Source organism: Medicago sativa, chromosome 3 (genome assembly GCF_051527215.1).
Source record: "Medicago sativa cultivar Bolivia chromosome 3, Bolivia_mono, whole genome shotgun sequence".
NCBI classification, from domain to species: Eukaryota; Viridiplantae; Streptophyta; class Magnoliopsida; order Fabales; family Fabaceae; genus Medicago; species Medicago sativa.
In genome coordinates, this window is record NC_140751.1 from 35,827,173 (window position 1) to 35,849,252 (window position 22,080).

At 34.4% G+C, this 22,080-nt stretch overlaps 1 protein-coding gene and 1 long non-coding RNA gene across 4 annotated transcripts in view; one reads left to right on the forward strand and one right to left on the reverse strand.

Annotated features, from left to right (window-relative positions):
* Window positions 1-5,808: 5,808 nt before the first annotated feature.
* LOC146937364 (uncharacterized) overlaps window positions 5,809-22,080 on the reverse strand; it is a 100,948-nt gene continuing 84,676 nt past the window's right edge. The window contains exon 4 of the long non-coding RNA XR_015030926.1: window positions 5,809-6,026. This is a non-coding gene — a long non-coding RNA (uncharacterized LOC146937364). The remainder of the gene's footprint in view (window positions 6,027-22,080) is intronic.
* LOC146937365 (putative myosin-binding protein 5) lies at window positions 17,855-21,832 on the forward strand. 3 transcript variants are annotated; one of them, XR_015030925.1, is made up of 4 exons: window positions 17,862-18,755; window positions 19,436-20,197; window positions 20,749-20,898; window positions 21,487-21,832. XR_015030925.1 is itself a non-coding variant. In XM_085751717.1 (3 exons), exons 1-3 carry the CDS (start codon window positions 18,017-18,019, stop codon window positions 21,504-21,506), a joined length of 1,521 nt encoding a protein of 506 aa, XP_085607843.1. In that variant the 5' UTR covers window positions 17,855-18,016; the 3' UTR covers window positions 21,507-21,832. The 3 variants fall into 3 exon arrangements, 1 of the variants encoding a protein (XP_085607843.1); XR_015030924.1 differs by having other exon boundaries at window positions 17,867-18,755; window positions 20,730-20,898; window positions 21,487-21,588; XM_085751717.1 differs by lacking the exon at window positions 20,749-20,898 and having other exon boundaries at window positions 17,855-18,755.

A 22,080-nucleotide genomic window follows, 5' to 3' on the forward strand; every position in this document is an offset into this window, starting at 1 on the left:
TCTTTTAGAATTTTTTTTATGCTTCTGACTTGAGTTTTTACTTCTGAACAAGTTTTTGCTTCTGAACATACTTTGCTTCTGACTTAAATTGTCTTACTTTGATGATTATGCTCTGATATATATATATATATATATATATACATATATATATATATATTTGCATGTCTGCTCTACTACAATTTAATGTTTTTAGATATTTTTTTCTCATTTTTTTACTTCTTTCTTTTTGCCTTTAGTTTTTAAACTTTTTGTTGATGACAAAAGGGGGAGTAGTATGTATAGTATTTATAGGCTCTGAGCCCCATTAATTTAATTTTTTTAATCATTTTAAATTAATAGGACCAACTTCTAATCTCTTAGTCTATTAATGTGAGAATATTCTGAGTGTTATTTCGTTCTTAAATGATGAATTTAATTAACTTGAATAGAACTCAGGGGGAGCTTACAAAACTTACCTTAAAGTACTATTAGACTCAGGGGGAGCTTGCAAACCTCAAACCCTTAGTCAACTTGTTAATTGGATTAACAACAATTGCATATTTTAAATACTATTGTTTGTCATCATCAAAAAGGGGGGGAGATTGTTGGAACAAAATGTGTTTAACATTGAACCTTGAGAGTTTTGATGATAACAAGGTATTAAAAAATTTCAATTGGACTAGCTAATATTTTTTCAAGTGTACAGGACCATAGACAAAATTTGACATCTTAAAAAGGTTCTGGATGAACAAAAGAGAGCTAAAGTATCAACAAAAAGGAAGCTTAAAGTGTCTGAAGAGAAGTGCTCCTGAAGTCAAAAGTGCTCCTGAAGACAAAGCGCTCCTGAAGTGATGACGTCATCAGAAACAACTTCATCAGAAGCATCTCATCAGAAGCTGAAGGTCATCAGGAGATGCAAAACTTAAAGCTTCAAAGGTTGTTCAATGGATTTAAAGTCGCCTAAGCATTGCAGAAGACTAGAAGTGTGAAGCAACGGTCATCTTGAATGGATTTGAAGGCATTGGATGCTTATCTTCAAAAAGCGTTGACAAAAGTACAATTGTACGAAGTGTACAACCACTACCTCCACTACTCTACTTTGTCCCTGCTACAAGACAAGAAAAATAGCTTTTCCTGCAACGATGTTCCTTCACAATGGGAATGCATTTCAAATTGATCCTTCATAGGACAACTACCATATCAGACAAAAGATCATTGGTGATTGATCAAAGCTTCAAACGACTCTTTTTGATGTGCTGGCAATTTCACAACCTCTCTTTCACACCTCTATATAAAGGAGTGAAGACTTAGAGAATGGTATCAGACTTAACAACAATTAACAAGTGCCAAAACCCTGCTGAAATTGTTCTGCATTCAAAGTTCACTTAGAATTTCTGTTTCAAAGTTCATATCTTAGAAATTCTAGAGTCTTAAGAGTCTGTATCTGATTTGTATTGTGAATGTAACAGCCCAATTTTCTCTAGATTTATTTTATTATTTATTTATGTGTGTTATATGTGTTCTTACTTGATTATTTGCCTCTGTATGTATTTTTGGTTGTACGAAGTGTACAACCACTATCTCCACTACTCTGCTTTGTCCCTGCTACAAGACAAGAAAAATAGCTTTTCCTGTAACGATGTTCCTTCACAATGAGAATGGATTTGAAATTGATCCTTCATAGGACAACTACCATATCAGACAAAAGATCATTGGTGATTGATCAACGCTTCAAACGACTCTTTTTGATGTGCTGGCAATTTCACAACGTCTCTTTCACACCTCTATATAAAGGAGTGAAGACTTAGAGAATGGTATCAGACTTAACAACAATTAACAAGTGCCAAAACCCTGCTGAAATTGTTCTGCATTCAAAGTTCACTTAGAATTTCTGTTTCAAAGTTCATATCTTAGAAATTCTAGAGTCTTAAGAGTCTGTATCTGATTTGTATTGTGAATGTAACAGCCCGATTTTCTCTAGATTTATTTTATTATTTATTTATGTGTGTTATATGTGTTCTTATGTGATTATTTGCCTCTGTGTGTATTTTTGGTTGGGAATTGTAGAATTCGGTGTTAGAAGGGTATTTTAGTCATTTTGGACTTAGGGGCATTTTTGTCATTTTATGAGTGGGGGTAATTTTGTAATTTGGGTGAGGATTATTTTTAGTGCTTAGTGAGAGTTGCTATTTTACTAAGTGCTAGGGGGTGTAGTAATTTATTTATTTACCGGTAGGTGACCGTTAGTATTACATTTTACTGTTAAGTGAGTAGTAACATTTTTGGGGTTGGAATAGAAATGGGTTAGGCCCATTAAGATATTTTGAGTTGAGCCCAATTAAATAGGACCTATATAAACTCTTGTTAATAGAGAAATAGGGTTTTTTCACCAACATTTTCATTTGAGGAGAAATAGAGATATAGAGAAGATAAGGGTTGAAGAGGAAGAACAAGAGAAAGGGGTTGGAGGCTAGAGCTAGAAGAGGAATTCATCATCTAGGAGCTAAATTTAAGTTTAGGTTAGAGATTCTTGGTGCTAGAGGTAAGAGGGTTAGACTTCACTCATAATTTCATAACTTTTCCCTTTTACCCATTTTTATGAAATTGATGAATTGATTTTAATTGATGTAAATTCGTGCATGATTGTTGTTGTTATGCTTGAGAACATGATTTGTATGATAATTGTGTTGTTGTTGTTGAATTTTCATGACAAAATGGGTTTATATGCATATAACATGGTCTTGAGTGAAATTGATGATGAAAAATGTTGTGGTTGATAAATTGATGATGAATGAAGTTGCTGTTGTTGAATTGTGGATAAAATCATGTTCAAATGTTGTTGTTGTTATCTTGGCATATGTTGTTGCTGAATTGATGCAATGGGTGTCATTGGAATGATGAATTATTGATGAGTTTGTTGTTGTTGTTGAAAGTCGTGGCAAATTGGTGAATTGGTGAATTTTTGATGAAATTAAGTTGAATTGTGATGTTGATGATTTTTAATGAATGAAACAAGTTGATTGTGATGAGTTATGGTATAATGATATTTTGTTTTTGGCCATTGATTAGTATTGAGAAATCGTTTGGGAGAAAATTAGGATTTCTTGTAAAAGTGATTTTTAAGTGCTTTTGGAAATAAGTGATTCTGGGATAAGCTGGTTTGAGAATGTGAAAGTATAGTTTTTCAGAAAAATATGATAGGATTAATTGAGTAGAACGCGTAGGCGAAAACGGAATTGAATTTGGGTTAGCGGTCGAGATTTTACGAACAAAACAGCGAACCGAAAAAGTCGGGACTGCACTGAACTGCAGCACAGGCATCAGGTTGTTGGCTGCTCACGCTTGAGCGCAGCACACCTACGCCTAGGCGCAGCCAGGCAGCCCTTCAGGGCAACAATTTTGTTGTTCCTTGATTGGGCGCTTCAGGACCAATTCCGGACTTCCAAAACCGATTCCTTTGATGTTTTTCGCTATTTTCTAGGTCTTCTAAACCTTTGGAAACACCAAAAGAATTGGGTTGAACTTGACTCCTTGGATTTAATCAAGCTTATTGTTGATTGTTCAATAAATGTCCAAGAACGCTGATTTTTCCGAAACTTGTTTTCTCAAGAGAATGAAGTAGGGTTAAGTATGTATGATGTTTATATGACTTCTAAAAATGGTTGTGAATGGTTTCACCAAGTTTTAACTTGTTTTGCTTTGAAAATGGAAATTTTCTTGAAAAGTGATAGGGAGAGACGAACTTTGTGATTTCATGAATCCGTCGTATTTGGCCGATGAAATGCTTATGTAGCCTCTACTGCACGCACAAGTGACTTGTGAGAATACATGGCATAGGCAATTGAACTTGTTTACTTGGTTTTGGCTTAAATGCTCAATTATTTTTAATGTTGTGACTTTGAGAGACGAACTTGATTGAAATTGAGTCTTGAGAGCCAATTGCTTATGAACCCTTTATGAATAGATTAATATGATTATGAGATGATGTATGAATGGTTGTTGAGTGATGAATATGATGTTTGTGATCATATGTTGTATTTGTTCCTTTATTTGGATTGTAAGGAATTATGTGGAAATGTGGCAACTATATGTTGATTTATGTGGAGATGATTGATGATGTATATATGTGACAACTATATGTTGATTGAATGGTGAATGTTGTTGATGATTGTATATATGTTAAGTGGTGGTGAATCGTTGTCGATTGCATATATACTAAATGTTGGTGATAATCATTTGATGAATGAATGGTGGTGAACATGTTTATGTTATGTTGTTTGTTGAACATGTTAAATGTTGGTTGTTGGTGGTGAATTCATACATGCTAATATTGATGGTGATCTTGTTGGTGAATGCATGTATGCAAAATGATGGTGATGGTGTGGTGAATTGTTTGTGTGAACATATGCATTGTGTCGAGTCATATGTTCATGCATTCATGACTGATGGTGGCGGATTTTATATCCAATTGAGGTGAATTGTAAGAGGAGGTGTACTCTTACATATGATGTTTTTGCTGCATCGAAGGTGACGACCTTGAGGTGATCTGGTACCGCATGCATCTAGAAGAGTCTAGAACATTGCATGCATTTGAATAATTGATGAGTCGTGTCATAATTGAATATGTGACTTGGTGAATTTGTGCATTGGTTGATTTTGATGAATGTTGTGATTGTGTGGATTAGTGTATATGTACATTTGTGAATTTTGTTGATGATTGTGAAGAATCGAACTATGCTCTAATTGCATGTTTTATTTGCTTGTGCTTATACACTTGGTGAATCTATTTGATGATAATTACTTTGGTAATACTAATGAGGTGAGAATTGTATATGTATATATATATATATATATATATATATATATATATATGATGTGGTGATTCCTTTGATAATGATGATTGCCTGCTTATAACTTGAAATGATGGATTGTACTTGTTGAATTAAACATGCTAGATGAGTAATGAGGTGAGTAATGTTTTCATTGATTGATCTTGATAAATGATGATCTTTTATTGATGACTTGGTTAAATATGTCTGTTATGCTATGATAATAATGTGATAGCTTGAAGTGCAAGTAATGGGGGATAATAATCATGTGATGCTAGTATTCTAGGAGGGATGATTATGTATATGTGATATGTATGAATCTGTGAATGCTATGTTTGTTTTATGTCGATTATGATTAATGTAATGCTTACCCCCAGTGGTTTTTGCCGCCTACCTGTCTGTATGGATGGGTAGACGCTGTGCAGGAGTAGTTGCTTTGCGGTGAGTGCTTAGATAGTTGGAGTTAGCCTCCGCTATCATTTTGGAGTTATAGTTAAGGTTCTGATTAGGTCGAGTCAGTGTCTTTTAGTTGTGTTGGACTCATTTTATTTATTTGAGATGTACAGATTGTTGAGACTTAGACAATTTTTATGATGGTGTTATTTGACCATGGCATATGTATTTATATCTGGAGATTTATGTTGTATCCGCTGCGACTGTTGAGATATTATATATGCATGTATGTCGAGATGTTTGAAGTATTTGTGAGACATAGCGTCTATTTCTTGAATATTTGTTATATTCGCGTGTTTTATCGCTTTAATAGAAATAGGGTGTTACAGTGAACACCACTGATTGTATATCAAGTGTTCAACCTCAAACATTTTCTTTGTAATCTTGTTTGATTAGAAGTCTCTTGCAGTTGTGCTTGAGCAATTGAAGTCTCTTGATTGTGTTCAGGAGCATAGGAAGTCTCTTGCTTGTGTGCTTGAGCAGTTTTAAGTCTCTTGCTAAGTTTAGCAGCGAGCAGTTGTAACGCCCATACTAAACTTATCTAGAATTTTTAGAATGTGCGTTAAATTTAGTACTGGATACATTAAAATTACAATAATAAAAATTTTGACTGAGTAAATATATACATCACTGCAGAATCGTACATTTGCTATCTGAATACATGTCTGAACCGCAATGAATAATCTGAACTAGTACGACACGAGCATATGAAAATATATCATTCAGCCTCCTGTATTATCTCCTTGCCACGTACAACCTGCTGATCTGAAAAAAATAAAAGGGATTGGGTGGTTCGGCCACCATAGGGAAAGAGAAAGGGAAGGAACTTTTGATGCTTACCTTGAGCTTATTCCTTCATGGGTACCTCCAAAGACAAGCTTACAAGTGATTTCCAATGGATTGGTGAGAAAATGGTGACTTGAAAACTTGAGGGAAGGGGGCGGTTTACATACAAGGAGTGGGAGAGATGAGTTTTTGAGTTGTGATTCTTGCTATTCACACTACTAGGAGCCTATTTGTTGCTTAAATTTCGTGATTCCTTGAAGAAATGAAAATTTGTGATGGAGAGGGTTTGGAGGAGATGAAGGCCGATGGTGTTTGGTGAAGGAAGGGAAAAATGTTTTGAGAAAATTTGTGAATGGAAGTGTGTGGAAAATTTTAGAATTTTCCTCTTTAAAAATATCTTGGTTGGCAAATACCTATTTTGCCCTTGGCTCAATAAAATCTCATAGATAATTTTGAAAAATAGCTAACACAGATAAATGACATATGACAGTGTTGTCAAGCGGGATATTACAATCTACCCCCCTTCAAGAAATTTCGTCCTCGAAATTTAGAGTTTGCCTGCTAACAAGTACAAATAATTCATCTATACTTTCGACCTTAAACTCCCACATACGTCCATTATCAACTAATTATTTCTCTTCAATCAAATTATCGGTTTCCCTTGTTACATTAAGTCTCTTGACTACATAACCATAAATATAAACTGGCTTAAATTAATAGGTTAAACTGATTTCAGGACATGTTTTTCAATCTTACATGTCGAAAAGATTCGATGATAACCACCTTAACTGTGAGTTGTGGAATATTTTATACATTCTGGACAGAGTGGAAAGCAAAGCTAACTGATATGTCTGATATCCTTCGAGTAAATTCCTTGTTCCACATACTCTTTATAAATTGTCCTAGGTTACTCCTACTTGTTTACTTTTTCTGAATTCTTGAAAAATCTCATACATTTACTAGAGTAACACTTCTATCGACTTCATCAACTTTTATATGGTCTTGGACGGATATGACCTTTGAGTGATCTTTCATGCTATGTCTGGTCCCAATAAAATTTTATTTCTGAACTATGCCCCAAATAACGAGGTCTTATAATGATAATCGTATCATACTCTGTATAAGATCGTCCTTACTCTGAGCAATATCTGACGTCAAGTATATTTCATCGAAAGTAAGAATTGTTTCAACTTTCTCCGTTAATCAACGCATAAATAGGAAAATGTTACTTCTGACATCTGTTATGTTTTATATGAATAAACTCAACATGGTGCTACCTCAAACATCTGTTGGAAGTACTAACTGACGAGTACAATCCATAAATCAGATTTAAATACATAGTGTACTAACTAGCGAGTACATTAAATATATAAATCTTATATGAGAATGGTGAACTGACTGGCGAGTACACAATACACGAGGTAGTACAACTGATAGCTTAATACATAACATATATTTGTAGTCATTCAACTTTGCTTCATCTATACCAGATTTTAAATCAATCACGATACACCTTGATCATACACCTTGATCATATTAGGATGAGTAGAAAGTATCATCATAGATCTTCTCTTGAACTTATATGTTCAAAACATACATTTCATTATTAAACAATATTGTTATAGCTGTTACTCTAGGGAACATATTATCCCAATCTTCCTATAATTTCATATTCGTCACTTGAATTTGTACAGTTCCATACCGTATGTCACAGATGATTTTTCTAGCTTGTGTAACGTCATTCTTTTCTTTACCTCCAAAAATATGGAGTTTAAAATCACAAAATTCAGAGATATTAAAATTCAGAAATTAGTTCAAGTTATAATATTAAAATATGTTTAAGATGTGGCTTTCGCTATCCCGCCAGTTGGATACGAAAGGTTCCCGCCAGCTGGAACGGGCACTATCCGTGAGGATGACCCCACAGTAATCAGAGGAGTCCGGTATTCCCGTCAGTTGGATTTCCCGTCAGTTGGAAATATATATACCGGTTATCAGAGGAATAAATTCCGGGGTTACTCCACCTGAGTTTATTCGTAAAATCAACTCAGATAATATTGTTTGTTCAACGCTAACATTTCTAACATAATATGACAGATATTATAACTATAATTATGATTATGATTTCAGCATTAGTATCAGGATTGTATCAGTAATTCAGGTAGCTATCCTAGTTATCCCCCGATCGCCCAGTTATGCATGACAAAACTATATAAACCCAAAAAGGGTTGAGTTTAGAGACATATGGCGATCCTAGGTTCCCTGAGATTGCCTACAGCCTAGGATAGGTGGAACTCACTGAGACATCCCGTCTCACCCCAATCCCTTTTATTTTATTTCAGATCAGCAGGTTGTACGTGGCAAGGAGACAATACAAGAGGCTGAAAGATATATTTTCACATGCTCGTGTCGTACTAGTTCAGATTATTTACTACTGTTCCAGACATGTATCAGATAGTAAATGTATGAACCTGCAGTGGTGTATATATTTATTCAGTTGAAATTTTGATTATTGTAATTTTAATGTATCTAGTACTAAATTTAACGCACATTCTAAATATTCTAGATAAGTTTAGTATGGGTGTTACAACAGTTGTAATCAGATATTACATTATAGTGAACTCTCCTTGGAAGAGTAAGGGGGACAGGACTACTTCCGGTTTGTGGAAGGAACCTGTATAATTGCCTTGTGTCTTTCTTCTCTCTCTCTCTCTCTCTCTCTCTCTCTCTCTCTCTCTCTCTCTCTCTCTCTGTTTTTATCTGCTGCAAGTTAGTACTGAATATCACTTCAGAAGCAGTCTCTATTTGCTTCTGGCCAGTGTGTTTCAACTTAGGAGATAACGAAGAAAAAGCTAACACAATTCAACCTCCCTTCTTGTGTTTTTCTCACCTTCATCGTCCTGTCAAGGGACTAGGGTTGAGGCTGTTTTAGGTCTTCCTCAACCCTTTAATGGTTCACTGCTCTACTTTTTGGTCTGTTTTGTTTTTGTTTGTTTTGTTGTGTCTGTGTTTTAGGTGTTATGTTCTATCTCGGGTCTGGGGTTGAGGCTGTTTAGATCTCCCTCAACCTCTTGGTGGTTCTCTGTTCAGCTGTCTGTCGATGTTTGTTTTGTTGTGTTTGTTTGTGTTTTAGGTGTTGTTTTCTGTCTTGGGTCTAGGGTCGAGGCTCTCTAGATCTCCCTCAGCCTTTTGGTGGTTCACTTTCTTCTCAGGGTCTGTTTTGTCGGTGTTGCCGTTTTGTTCCTTCGGAGCCTTGCCGCTGGAGGCCTCCTGCTCTTGGATTAGATTTCGTTGTTTGGCTATTGTTGCTCGAAAGAGCTAGGTGTGCAGATGCTTCGTGTTGACGGAGTAGTCGTTTGTTGCACCTTAAGCCTTCCTGATTGCTCAGTTGCCGACGGGTGCAAGTCCTTCACGATTAATCATCCTTCTTCGTAACTCTAGATCGTTCGTCATCGTAAGGATCGTGGTGGTTGTCTAGCCGAGGGTTGGGGTGTGCGTCGATCTATTCAGATGGTGGTGATGCAGGTTGATTTGGTGGCTTGTTTTGATTTGTTTGTGTTCGAGTTGTTTTGCTTAGCGTTGTTGTTCCGCCTTTTCTTTGTCTTTGGATTTTGGCATCGGCTTATTGGTGGGTCAGGTTTTTGGACAGGTTTAGGTGTCTGCTCTAGTGATTCGTGAGTTGAGGGGTGCCTTTTTTGACTTGCGTCGGGAGTCTTGTGGGCCGATCGCTTTTGATTCAAGGTCGGGAGCAAGTTTGTGACTCGTGTCCTTTTAGGCTGTTGTGATGTCTCCTCCGATAGACCGGAACTTGAGTGGTGGTCGCAACTGAACATTTGAAGCAAAATCTCTATCGGGTGCCTAATTGATCACTGTTGGCGGTGTTGGTTCTTTGAGTAGTTGTTCTTAGGGGATTCAGCATTTTGAGGATGCTAATGGTTTTTCTTTGGGGGTTTTGGTGTTTTAATTTTCTCCTTTTGGTGTAATACTCGGGATTTAATCCCCTTATATATATAATATATTTTGTCATTCAAAAAAAAAATAGCAATATAAGTCCTTTACATGTAACATTGTATCATTTCTTGCCAAAAAAATCAAAATTTAAACAAAACCTTAAAACTAAAAAAATCTAATTTAAGAGAAAAAAATCTAACATAAACATGCAAACATCACAATTAAGCAATATAAGTTATTTACATGTAACATTGTATCATTTCTTGCAAAAAAAAAAATCAAAATTTAAACAAAAAAAAAATTAATTTAAGTGAAAAAATTTATCATACTAACATAAAAAGGTTAATGGTGTATGTCATACCCCAATTTTGACCTAAGATTCTACTTTCATAAAAAGGTTAATGGTGTATGTCATACCCTAATTTGGCATTAATGGCAGACCTAATTTCTTTGTGATTTTTTTGTGTGTATGGCAGACTTGATGGTCGATCAATTTTTCACACGAAAGAAAATATTTCTCTCAGAATCATCAAAAACCACCACAAAGCAGTAATAGCACAAAAACCATCAAATCTGGTCGACCATCCCATCAAAACTACAATCAACATCAGCATAACCACAACACAACAATCTCACAGAAACCAACTCAAACACAACCGCACCAACACCACCGTACCCAAACACATCCGCACAAACTAGTCACGAACCACACAATCACAACCGCACAAAACAGTCACAAACCACACAAAATCAACTGTCACAAAATCCAGTCCAAACCAACAACCGTACGACTAATCCAAACCAACAAACAGTCTAAATCTGAACCATTAACTATAAACCCTAACCATAAATCAGTCACCAAATCAACCTAAATCCGGACACACAAAATCCAAAGGTTTTATTTTTATTTTTTTTCAGTTTTAGATCTAAGTTTTTTTTGTTGAATTTTTGTTGTTTGTTAGGAAAAAACGAAAAGAACCGAAAAAAGAAGAAAACAAAGAAGAAAAAAGAGAGCATAAAAAAAAGCAAAAAAAATTGAGTTTTAGGTTTTCCGGTGCCGGCCACCGCGCCGGAAAACTTTCCGGTGACAGGAGTTTTAGAGAGAAGAGGGAGGGAATTCGGATAGAGAGAGAAGGAAGCAAGAAAAGTGAGAGAAAAGGGATGGGGTGGGTATTTATAACTCCTCTGGATCCAATGTGCGAAGATGCATGCTTTGGCATGCACCCTCGCATCCCTGGCCATCCAATTCAATCCATTGGCCTGCATCTATGCCTTTAGATCCAATCTGGGGCATATGGTCAAATCAACGGCCTGGAGGAGATCTCTTTGGCCCAATGCGTATTTGGATCCCTTTTCCTTGACCCAGTCAGTTTTCTTTTTTTTCTGCACCCCCTTTTTACTGCTTGCACCCTCCTGCACTTTTATTTTTTTTATTTTTATTCTCATGCATTTTATTTCTTTTTTATCATTTTGTATTTAATTTTATTTCTATTTATCATCATTCAGCATTTTTAATTTTGTATTGTATTTATTTGTGTTTAGAATGTACTTAGGAGTGTTTAAAGGAAAAATCATGCATTTACTTTTATTTTTACTAGTATATTTACCCGGCGTTGCCCGGGTTAGACATATAATTTTGTATACTCGTAAATTTATAGATGCACAGACAAATATAATTAACTGGATTTAGTAAAATTATTAACATATATATAATAAAATTAATATTTTTTAAGTATCTGGACTTGCAAAAATCTGTACCCATTATTATATTAGTAAAATTATACAATTGTCATATTACTTGAATAAATATCTTCTCGTCATGAAATAAAATATAATTGTATTGTCTAATTAATGATTTTTGTTTGATTAGTAATTTCTTGTCAAGTGAAAGTGTGTGGTATAATATTTTTGTCTTAAAAAATAGAAGGAATAAGTCTAAGATGTGTCAATTCAGTTGTAAAAGTCTGACTTTGTAACTTCAAGAGATGTTGTCCAAATCTCACATGAAACGGTTGTAAAATGATCATTAGAATCACACTTATTAAAAAAAAATTACGAATAAATTCTACATAATTTCAATTTTTTTTAATAATGCATTTTTTTGTATAAAAAAATTGTTTTGCACGTTGATATTTTCAAATATTTGTAAATATCTTAATATCCACTAATACTCGCTTGGCGGATATTCATGCAAATGTGAAAATAACATAAATATCATTTTTATCAAATAAAGAGAGATAACTACTACGTATACCCGTGGACATCCATTATCATCTCCGGTAACAGTATAGTAACAACAACGATAAAATAATCATAATAATAATTATATTAAAAAATAATAATAAACTAACACTTCCATTAAAAAAAATAATCTCAAAGTATAAAGAGAAAAAACTTGTTCCGAGTCCAAAAATAATACAAACCTTAATTGATTCAAAAATGATAAATATTTATTTTATATTCAAAATAACTGCAACAAAATTTTGTTAATATATAAGAAAATAAACATCTAAGAAGAACAAATGAAAGAAACATTGATAAATTTAGCTTTTTCAGTTGTTGTTTGACAAATGAAAATGTTCAACATCGTATCTTTTTTGCTTATATACCACAAAGCATAGTAAAACAAAATGAAAACGTACTAAAAAATAAATGAGTATCTTTCACTCTTTATTCTCAGAAGAAAAATGAAACATCCATACAACAAATAAAGAATAATAAGATGAAAAAAATAACATAAGAATAATTATACTGAAAGGAAAATAGTCAAAGATAAATACTATAAAGTAAGAAAAATCCCTAATAAATAGAATGACAAAGAGTGTTGGGGAAAAAGAAAGCAAGATAAAAAAAATAGTATTTTGTTTATGGATAAAATAATAACATATATCACATCATGAATAAAACACATAAAAAGTGTGAGAATAATATAATTGGTTAGTTTCCATGGAAAAAATATAAGCGGTTAGATATTTATAGAGAAAATATAGGTGGTTGTTCCATAGAAATATAAGAATTTAACGAAATAAATGATGTTAAAATAAAATTAGAAAATAAAAAAAAAACAAATAAAATATTTGGACGATGAAATCAAAGTAGATGTGGATTATTTGTTGAGAACTTGAGATGTCTATGCTAGATAGAGAAATAAGTTTAGTAAACAAAAATATAAAAGTTAATATGAAAGTAAACGTGCACATGAACAACTGTCAAAAACTCATAGGAAGGTATTTCTATTGCATCAAATAGACCCAGTGTGAGATAATAGTATATGAAATAAAGAAAGTTTGAGTTTCGGTTTCTGCTCATAATATGTGATTTTGGTGATTAACAAAATCTCATTTATTTATAGTTAAAAAAAAAACAAACCGAAGCCTTTTTCTCCTCAATGAAAAAACTAATTGAATAATATGGTGCTAAAAGATTATATAATAACTAATTGAAACTTCTTTTCCTAAAATAAAAAAGAAGAAGAAAAAAGGAAGATTTAATGGATAATATTGAAAGTATTATATATAGTTTGTTGAGATATTTTGGCTACATAAAATATTAGAAATTAAATATAAAATTTAATAAAATATTTAGTGGATAAGATCAAAAGTTTGTTGAGATATTTGTGTCAAATAAAATATAAAAAATAAAAAAAAATATTGAGAATAAACGTGGAAGTGACACGTGGCATAAAAAACCTTACTTTATATATATACTATTGATTGATTGATTGATTGATGTGCAGTTTGTTGAGATAAAAAATACTGAGTGCATAAGATCAAAAGTTTGTTGAGATATTTATGTTAAATAAAATAGAAAAAATAATAAAAATATTGAGAATGAATGTGGAAGTGACACGTGGCATAAAAAACCTTACTTTATATATATACTATTGATTTATTCGCTTTTATGTATAAAAAAATGCAAAAAAATTAGGTTAGTTTTTTTTTTTGATGAATAAAATTAGGTTAGTTTATAATTCAAGGGAAAGGACTTAACCAAAATTAGGTGAGTTAACTCACGCAAGGGCATTTTGATCTTTTCAGTTGAGAGCGAGCAAAAAGTGTTGATAAAGTGCATAATTCATGAATTTTAAGCAAAATATATCATCCTTTGAAGACTCACTCATACTTATATCCCTTAGGGATAATACCTTTCAATAAAATGTTTAGCATGATCCAATCATAATCTGAATAAGGTAGAGCATCTACAAAAATCTCACGCCTATGACACTTCCTTTAGATTTTCATTTGAGCCTCAATCAGACTCTTCTTGTCTACCACAATTTCTTCTGTATCAACATCAAAACTGACACCATCTTCCATGATGTCCCACGGCTCATCATCAACACCTATGATATGGTTGCACATCTTGCTCTTCCACCATGAAAACTGAGCAACATCTCTAGAGGCGGAGCCGGGGGGGACATGGGAGGGCCCTGGCCTAAGGGTCACAAAAATTTCTCGAAAAACCTGCGATAGTTGGGCTTAAGGGTCGTAGAAACCGTCGCAAATGTATACTTAGAGGCAGTTTTTAGGCAAGGGTCGCAAAGTATGTGTCACAAAATACTAAATTTCTTGTAGTGATAAGTATTCATCTTATTCAATTTCTAATAACTCATTGTAATCAAAGGATATGAAACACAAAAATTATTATAATTCGGTGAAACGCTTGGGTATTCCGTCTAGTATATATAAAATTCACTTGTGTTATTTTAGTCAGGCTATGAGAATTGTCTCCTTGATTTTGCTAAGTTTGGTAATAGAAACTGTAATATCCCGCCTGTCAGTATCGGAATATTACCAGTCGACCGTGTCAGAGAATTAATGTTTATGGAAAATAAGTATGTTGGAAATGTTTAATATGGATGTCAGGCAGTCACGGGTTAAGTGCCAGAGACGTGCAAACACGTGTAAGACGAAGGGTATTTAAGTAATTTCACGCAAGAGGGGTATTTAAGTGATTTTGACCCAAATATTTTCATTATCAATTGCTCTTTCTCTCTCTAGGTTTTCTTTGAAAATTTTCTCCTCCTTCTCTCTAGATCCTACGCCATCTCCTTCTTCTTCTTTTCCTCAATCTTTCTCAAAACTTCTTTCAAATCAATAAATATGTTGTACAAGGTCACCTCAAGTATTATGGTGTTTGGAAACTTGGCTTTTGTTTGAGTCTCTCCATCCCTTCTCTTGGGACTAAACTTATCCCTTCCTCTACCTATTATCAAGTCTTTCAAGATTGAAGAACAAGCATGAATCATGGTGCTTTGGGTTTCAAGAATAACAACAAGCTTAGTATGGTATGAGCTAGCAAAGAAAGTGGATCAAGAGTTAGGGTTTGTTTGTTGTGAAGAGAAGATGATGCTTGGAAGCTTAGGAATCAAGTTCAGCTTATGTTAGGTGAGTTCCTAGTTAGTTCTCTACCATGGAATTATGTGTTTAATCTTGTGAGAACAACATAAACATTAAGGGTTTTATATATGAAATAGTTACCCCATTTTATGTCATGCTCACAATACATGTAAATACTTGTTTTAAGATTATGTTGCAGGTTCTAAATGATCTGTAGAGTCATGATATGCCTTTGGATGCTTTGTTTTGAGGATTTTGGGTCTGAAACATGTTTTGTGTAGGTGCTTCCTGCGTCAACTCGCCACTGCGAGTAGGTATGCTCGCGAGGCGAGCACAAGGTCCGGGAGGGGGGTGTTGCTCGCCCCTTGCTCGCCATTGCGAGTTGCAAGCTCGCCACTGCGAGTAAGCTCACTCGCGAGGCGAGTGAATTGTGCCTAGTGCATGGTTTGCTCGTCTCACCTCAAGTGTTGTCTGATGGTTCGGTTTTCTTGCATACAGTCTTTTACACAAGTCAACCCCTCAAAAACAAGACATCCAAGGCATGGGTTTCTAATGGTTTTATCCAAATCAAATCAAGTATTTATTCGTATTGGATAGCATGACATATGAGAGAAATATTCAATTCACGATCGGGTAGCAAGTTATATTTCAAGTAAGGGGATATGCTAGAGCCTCGACTAGTTGTCGAGAACTAGAAAGTTAAGCAAGAATTATATGTAGGATGAGACGCGAAGTAATTCTCTTCGCATATGACCTAGAACGATATAGCAAATGTGTTAAGCCATGGATCGATTAGTTAGTCTCTCCATTATGATTTGTTATGTACAAGAATGAACAGGTATGAGTTTACCAATAATCGGATCGATCAAGGTTCCGAGGTAACTCGCATGTATGATTAGGTTTAATCTTTCACGATGATAAGACTAAGATTATAACCGCATGGCGGTGTTCGTGTCTCTTGATATCCACGTCAGGGGGATACAAGAGGTTCTCGACCTAAGGGGAACAGTTTAAGCCGCAAGGGACCCGCACGACACCGAGGGAGTCTGATGTACGTACATCGGTCATGTATGGGATTGTTCTCGGGGTTACTCCACCCGGGACTATCCGTAAAATGAACCAAGATAATAATGTTTGTTCAACGCTAACATAATGAATAATGAACTTAGACGCGATTATGTATGATATGTTTATGATCATGTATGTTTATGTTAAGTACAAGTTATGACTAGGGCAAGTAAAGAATATGATGCCGATGACGTTCTTAGGTTTCCCTAATCGTCCGGCTTAGGATTGTGTCATGAACATGTTACATGAAGACCTCGATGCGTTCACCGTATCTTGGCATAGTGGTCCTAGGTTCCCTTGACCGCCATGACACCCAAGATTATAGTAAGCCTATAACAAGTAAGATGAAGTTAAGATGGTCCTAGTATGCACAACCGTCTAAGCATGCAAGTCCCCACACACGTATAATCAACCGTCAGGTTGTAAAGTAGACACGTGGCGACCGTAGGTTTCCCTTGAGGTTGCCTATAGCCTAGGATTAGGTGGAACTCACTGAGACATTATGTCTCATCCCAATCCTTATTTGTTTCAGATAAACAGGTTGTGATGGCAAGCTACAAGTTGGATAGGTGTTTCGGTAGGTGTTCGTTCGAATTGCAGCAGGATGACATGAATACAAGGAAGCACAAACTAGATTTTGGATAAGTTATGTTATAGATTCAATGTATGAACACTGTGGTTGTAAAAGATGTATAATTATCATGTAATAAGTTGTAAATTTTTAATGTATCCAGTATCAGATTAATGCACATGCTAAACTTTCTAGATACGTTTAGTATGGGTGTTACAGAAACTCTTCAAGTTTGGTAATAGAAACTCTTCCAAGTGTAATATGCTATTTTTTTGTGGTGACCCGGGTTTGAACCGTGACCTTGCATATATTATGCATTATCCCTACCAACTGAGTTAAGTTCACGAGCACAATATACTATATTTTTTTAATAATAAATGTTAATATGTTATTATTTTTCTTTTATTGTGTGGACTTATAACATGTATTTTAATTCTTCAACTCCTTTAATTCGTTAGACCAAACTGATTCAGTTATCCAACACTATGTGTAATATACGACTCATGTCAGTAATAGACAACAATTTCGTCCTCGTGAGCTTAGCTCAGTTGGTATGGACAATGCATAATATCTGCAAGGTCCGGGGTTCGAACTCCGGCCACCAAAAAAAAAAAGACAACAACAATTTCATATGTCATAAAACGTTGAGAAATAAATATATTTTCTTTGCAATTCAACTTATATGTTGTTGCATTTTTAAAAAAATGGAAAAATTATTAAAAATAAATAAAGAAGAGGAGATGATAGAGCGTTATTTCAGGTCTCCCCCAACAATTATGTTCTATTTTAAGCTAATTGAATTCCACCATCCATAGCTCTGAATCCAAACATTGTCTTTCAATAACTTTTTACACATTAATTCTCTCTTCCTTTCCTTTACAGTGTGATGAGAAGAGAGAGAAAGATCCTGATCTCGTCCCCAAACAAGGTCATGATCTTCCTCCATCTTGCTACATTAATCTGAGTTGTTACCATTTTTTTAATCTTTCCAATAAGCACATTTGTTTGTTACAGAAAAGAGGAAATTAGTTATAAGAAAAATGGCTAGTCGATCATTTTCGCATTTTGTTGAGGAAGCATTGGGGAAATTCCCACACTTGGTGATCTATATTCTTCTTGAATGGGTGCTAATATTCATACTCTTCCTTGATGGGTTTCTAGCATTCATTGCCAATGAGTATGCAAGATTTTTTGAATTGAAAATCCCTTGTTGGTTATGCACAAGGTTCGATCACGTAATGGTTCATAGAAATCCTGATTTTTATTACAACGAGTCGGTGTGTGAGGCTCACAAGAAAGATATGTCGTCTCTTGCATTTTGCCATAATCACAAGAAACTCTCTGACATAAGGAAAATGTGTGAAGGTTGTTTGCTTTCATTTGCAACGGAGAAGGAATCGGATTGTGATACCTATAAATCACTTGTAGGGATTTTGCATAAGGATTTGGAATGCTTTGTTGAGGATGGACAACCTATTCAGTTGAGTTTGAAAGATGATGATGGCTTAATGATGCATGTTGATAGAAATAGTACTCAGAAATGTTCTTGCTGTGGAAAACCATTGAAAGTTAAGTCTTCTTCTCCCTATATTGCCAAAGCGAGACACTCAGAAGCACGAGCCCCGACTCCTTCACCACGAGCTTTCCCATTTTCATCATCAAAAAACGATCAACCTCATTCTCTTGAATTGCCTCACATTGGGTATACACCACTCAAGTTTATGTCACCAAATGACTCTGAGCATCTAGAGGAGGAGGATGGTCACCATAGTGTCAAAAGTGAGTTTACAAAACACATGAATAAATATACCAAAATTTTTGCATCACTTCAATCTAAGTTTATAGGCTCTATTTTATAGGAAGGAACTTTCTGAACTATGATAAATATTTAGTTCCTAAATTATATAACATTCAGTACATGTCTAAGTAGGGATCTTTACTGGTGAGTTGAAGGAGATAAAGAGGTTATAATTAGAAGACTTAGGGTTAAAACTCTATGTCGAAACTCTTGGTGTCGATAACTTACCAAAAACTGATATTTGTCTATAAATTAGTTGAGTGAAGGTTGAAATTAGTACTAGACACCGAGAAAAATTGTCGGTTGGGGAGCTAAACGATGTTGAAGAAGTTATAACTAGAAGATTCGAAGTTTTAACCTTAGGTAGGAACTAACAATGCCATATTAATATACGAACAATTAATATACTTGTCAAAAAAGTTATTTTAAAAAAATTGGTGAACAAGTAATTATTATTAATTAAAGTGACAATAATAGTAATATGACAACCATAGCGTAGGGATTTGAACTCCGTTCGATGATGTTACAATGCAAACTCTTAGCATTGAACTCAACTGATATCTAATGAACATTTAATCTTTTAATTTTCTGAGTGTGGCATCTCAATCTTTTAACTATGGTATATGGTATATGACAATGTTTTTGTTCTATATGTATTTAGTGAGGGAAGACATCAAAACCACTGTGCCTCTATTGGCAGATGGGGATGATATACACGACGATTCAAGCAAATTAACCCCGACATTTACAAGAGGCAATAAGTTCTTTGGAATACCACTTTCAGATTCAACAAACAACAGTCCTAGATGGTCTTACAGGTTTAACAAGAAATCACCATTAGAAAAGACAGAATTTGCCTCAGACTCGAACGAGGTAATGAATTCTGTTCAAAATGATTTCGATGATGCCATTGTAAACAATTTGAAGAGACAAGTTCGTTTGGACCGAAAATCACTCATGGCTTTGTACATGGAGTTGGACGAAGAAAGAAGTGCTTCAGCTGTTGCTGCAAACAACGCAATGGCAATGATCACACGGTTACAGGCTGAGAAAGCAGCAGTGCAGATGGAAGCTTTGCAGTATCAGAGAATGATGGAAGAACAAGCGGAGTACGATGAGGAAGCATTAGAGGCAACTAATGACATGCTTCTCAAAAGAGAGGAAGAGATTAGAGCTTTAGAAGCTGAATTGGAGTTTTATAGAAACAAATATGGAACTTTAATAGAAGAAAGTGGTGGTAATAGTACTCCTTCATACAGACTCAATGAAGCAAGAGGAGAGGATTTTAAAGATATTAAAGCAGATAAAACATATTTGCTTGGTCGCATGAAGAAGATAGAAAATAGATCAACCTTTTCAGAAAATGGAGCTTACTCCTTACACTCTGATTCTGACAGTGTTAATAATATAGACAGTGAGACAGGTAATTAACTAAATATGTTTTCACTTAGTTTATTTTAATACAAACTATTCATTGTTTGTTGTGTACTATGAAGCACGGATACAAACACGGACACCGGACACGACATGGACACTGACACACCGACACCGTTAATAATTTTAGAAAATCTCATAATTCAGTATAATTATGTGTTGGTGTCGTGTCGGGGTCGGACACGTCTAATTCGAGGAGTGTCCGTGCTTCATAGGTTGTGTACAATGGTGGCTTTTTTTTAATATAAAGTTTCCATAGATAGTATTTATTATTTATTATGAGTGATGAAATTGAGAGAGAGAACTGCAAACAATTTAGAATGATTAATTGATGTAAAACTACTAAGTATGTATACAAGATGTAAGTTGCATTATAAGCTAGGCTATGTCTAACAAAGAGTACAACTGTCATTAACTTCCTCTAATTGTCAACAACTAACTTTGGAGTCTTCTCTTCACTTGAATTAAGTTCATGTAATAGTATTGAAATTTGAAAATATTACCTTAACATGTAACTTTAGGACTTGGATCATCCAGCAGGTGCACTGATAAAAGCTGTGGGGATGGTAGCTTTTGAACTGTTATAGGGATCCACAAACAAAACATTAGTACATACTCTTTACTTTGTTACTTGAATTGAAGAGTGTGAAAGAAAAGTAGGAGTGACCATAAATTTTGATATTTGAATGTGTAAGTTATTATCATTATAGTTTCTAAATGTATCAATATTATAAAATTATTTCTTAAGTGTGTTTTTTTCTGAAGTAATTTTAGTCATTCTATATATATTTTGTTAATTTGGTCTTTCAAGGTGTTTTTGTTAGTCAGTTTGATGTTTGAAATTACTAAAAGAAACTTACATTTGGAGATGTATTTGTAATGATGTATCCAAATATTATTGTGACACTGTCTGTCTCGTTCATTTACAATTAAGATCAAAATAACTTTTGAGTTAGTGTACAACGGTTTGATTGTAACATCCAATGAGAGGCTACCATTTTCCTATGGCAGTAACATACTTCTTTCCAGTCACATTTATAAACAAAAAAGTATTTTTTTTTTTTTTTTAGGTTCATGAATACATAATGTATTTTGTCTATATATTATGTATTCAATGAACATGTAAAAAAAAAATTTTTTTTAATAATTGTGACGAGTGGGGGTGCTTTATAATATGTAAAAAAACATGTTATTTGTAGTGTTTTCCTAATTCTAGTAGTTATTGTGATCATTGTAAATGTAATTGCTTATATGCCAACAATATTTGTGTTGTGACAGATAAAGGAAGTGAAGCATAGGTAGATGAATGAATGAAATTTGAGGTTGTGCCCAACAGGAACAACAAGAATAGTATAGCTTGTGGTGAATATTGTGAATGCTTTAACCAAGGAGCAGGTAAAGTGTTGGAAGCATAGGCATGTTTCCTCGGCACGATACCTATACCCTAGAGGTCAATGTAATCTTAAAGCATGTCTGGGCTGCCTAACTCCCTCCCACTAGGATCATTTGGACAAACTTGTCTAGGATTTGTTTGTTTATATGACTACTATTAACTGTTCCTCGTTTTGCTAATTAGTCTGCACTTTTTTCTTGCATGGAACAAATTCAAGTTATTATTTCAAAATTATGGTCAGATTTGTTTAACTTCATGCTCATTCACTACATGAAAATGTAGCATTTGCTAGAAAATCTCATAGTGAAAAATATCATTCATTCGCATGCAGTGAAAAATATCATTCTTCATCGTCATTCGTCATCGAAAACTTCATCATCTATGAAATCAAAAATCTCATTCTCATTCGCCATCGTTGTTCCTCAAACTCATTCTTATTCTCATTCTAGTTCGTCGATTCAAAACTCATCCCTGAAATT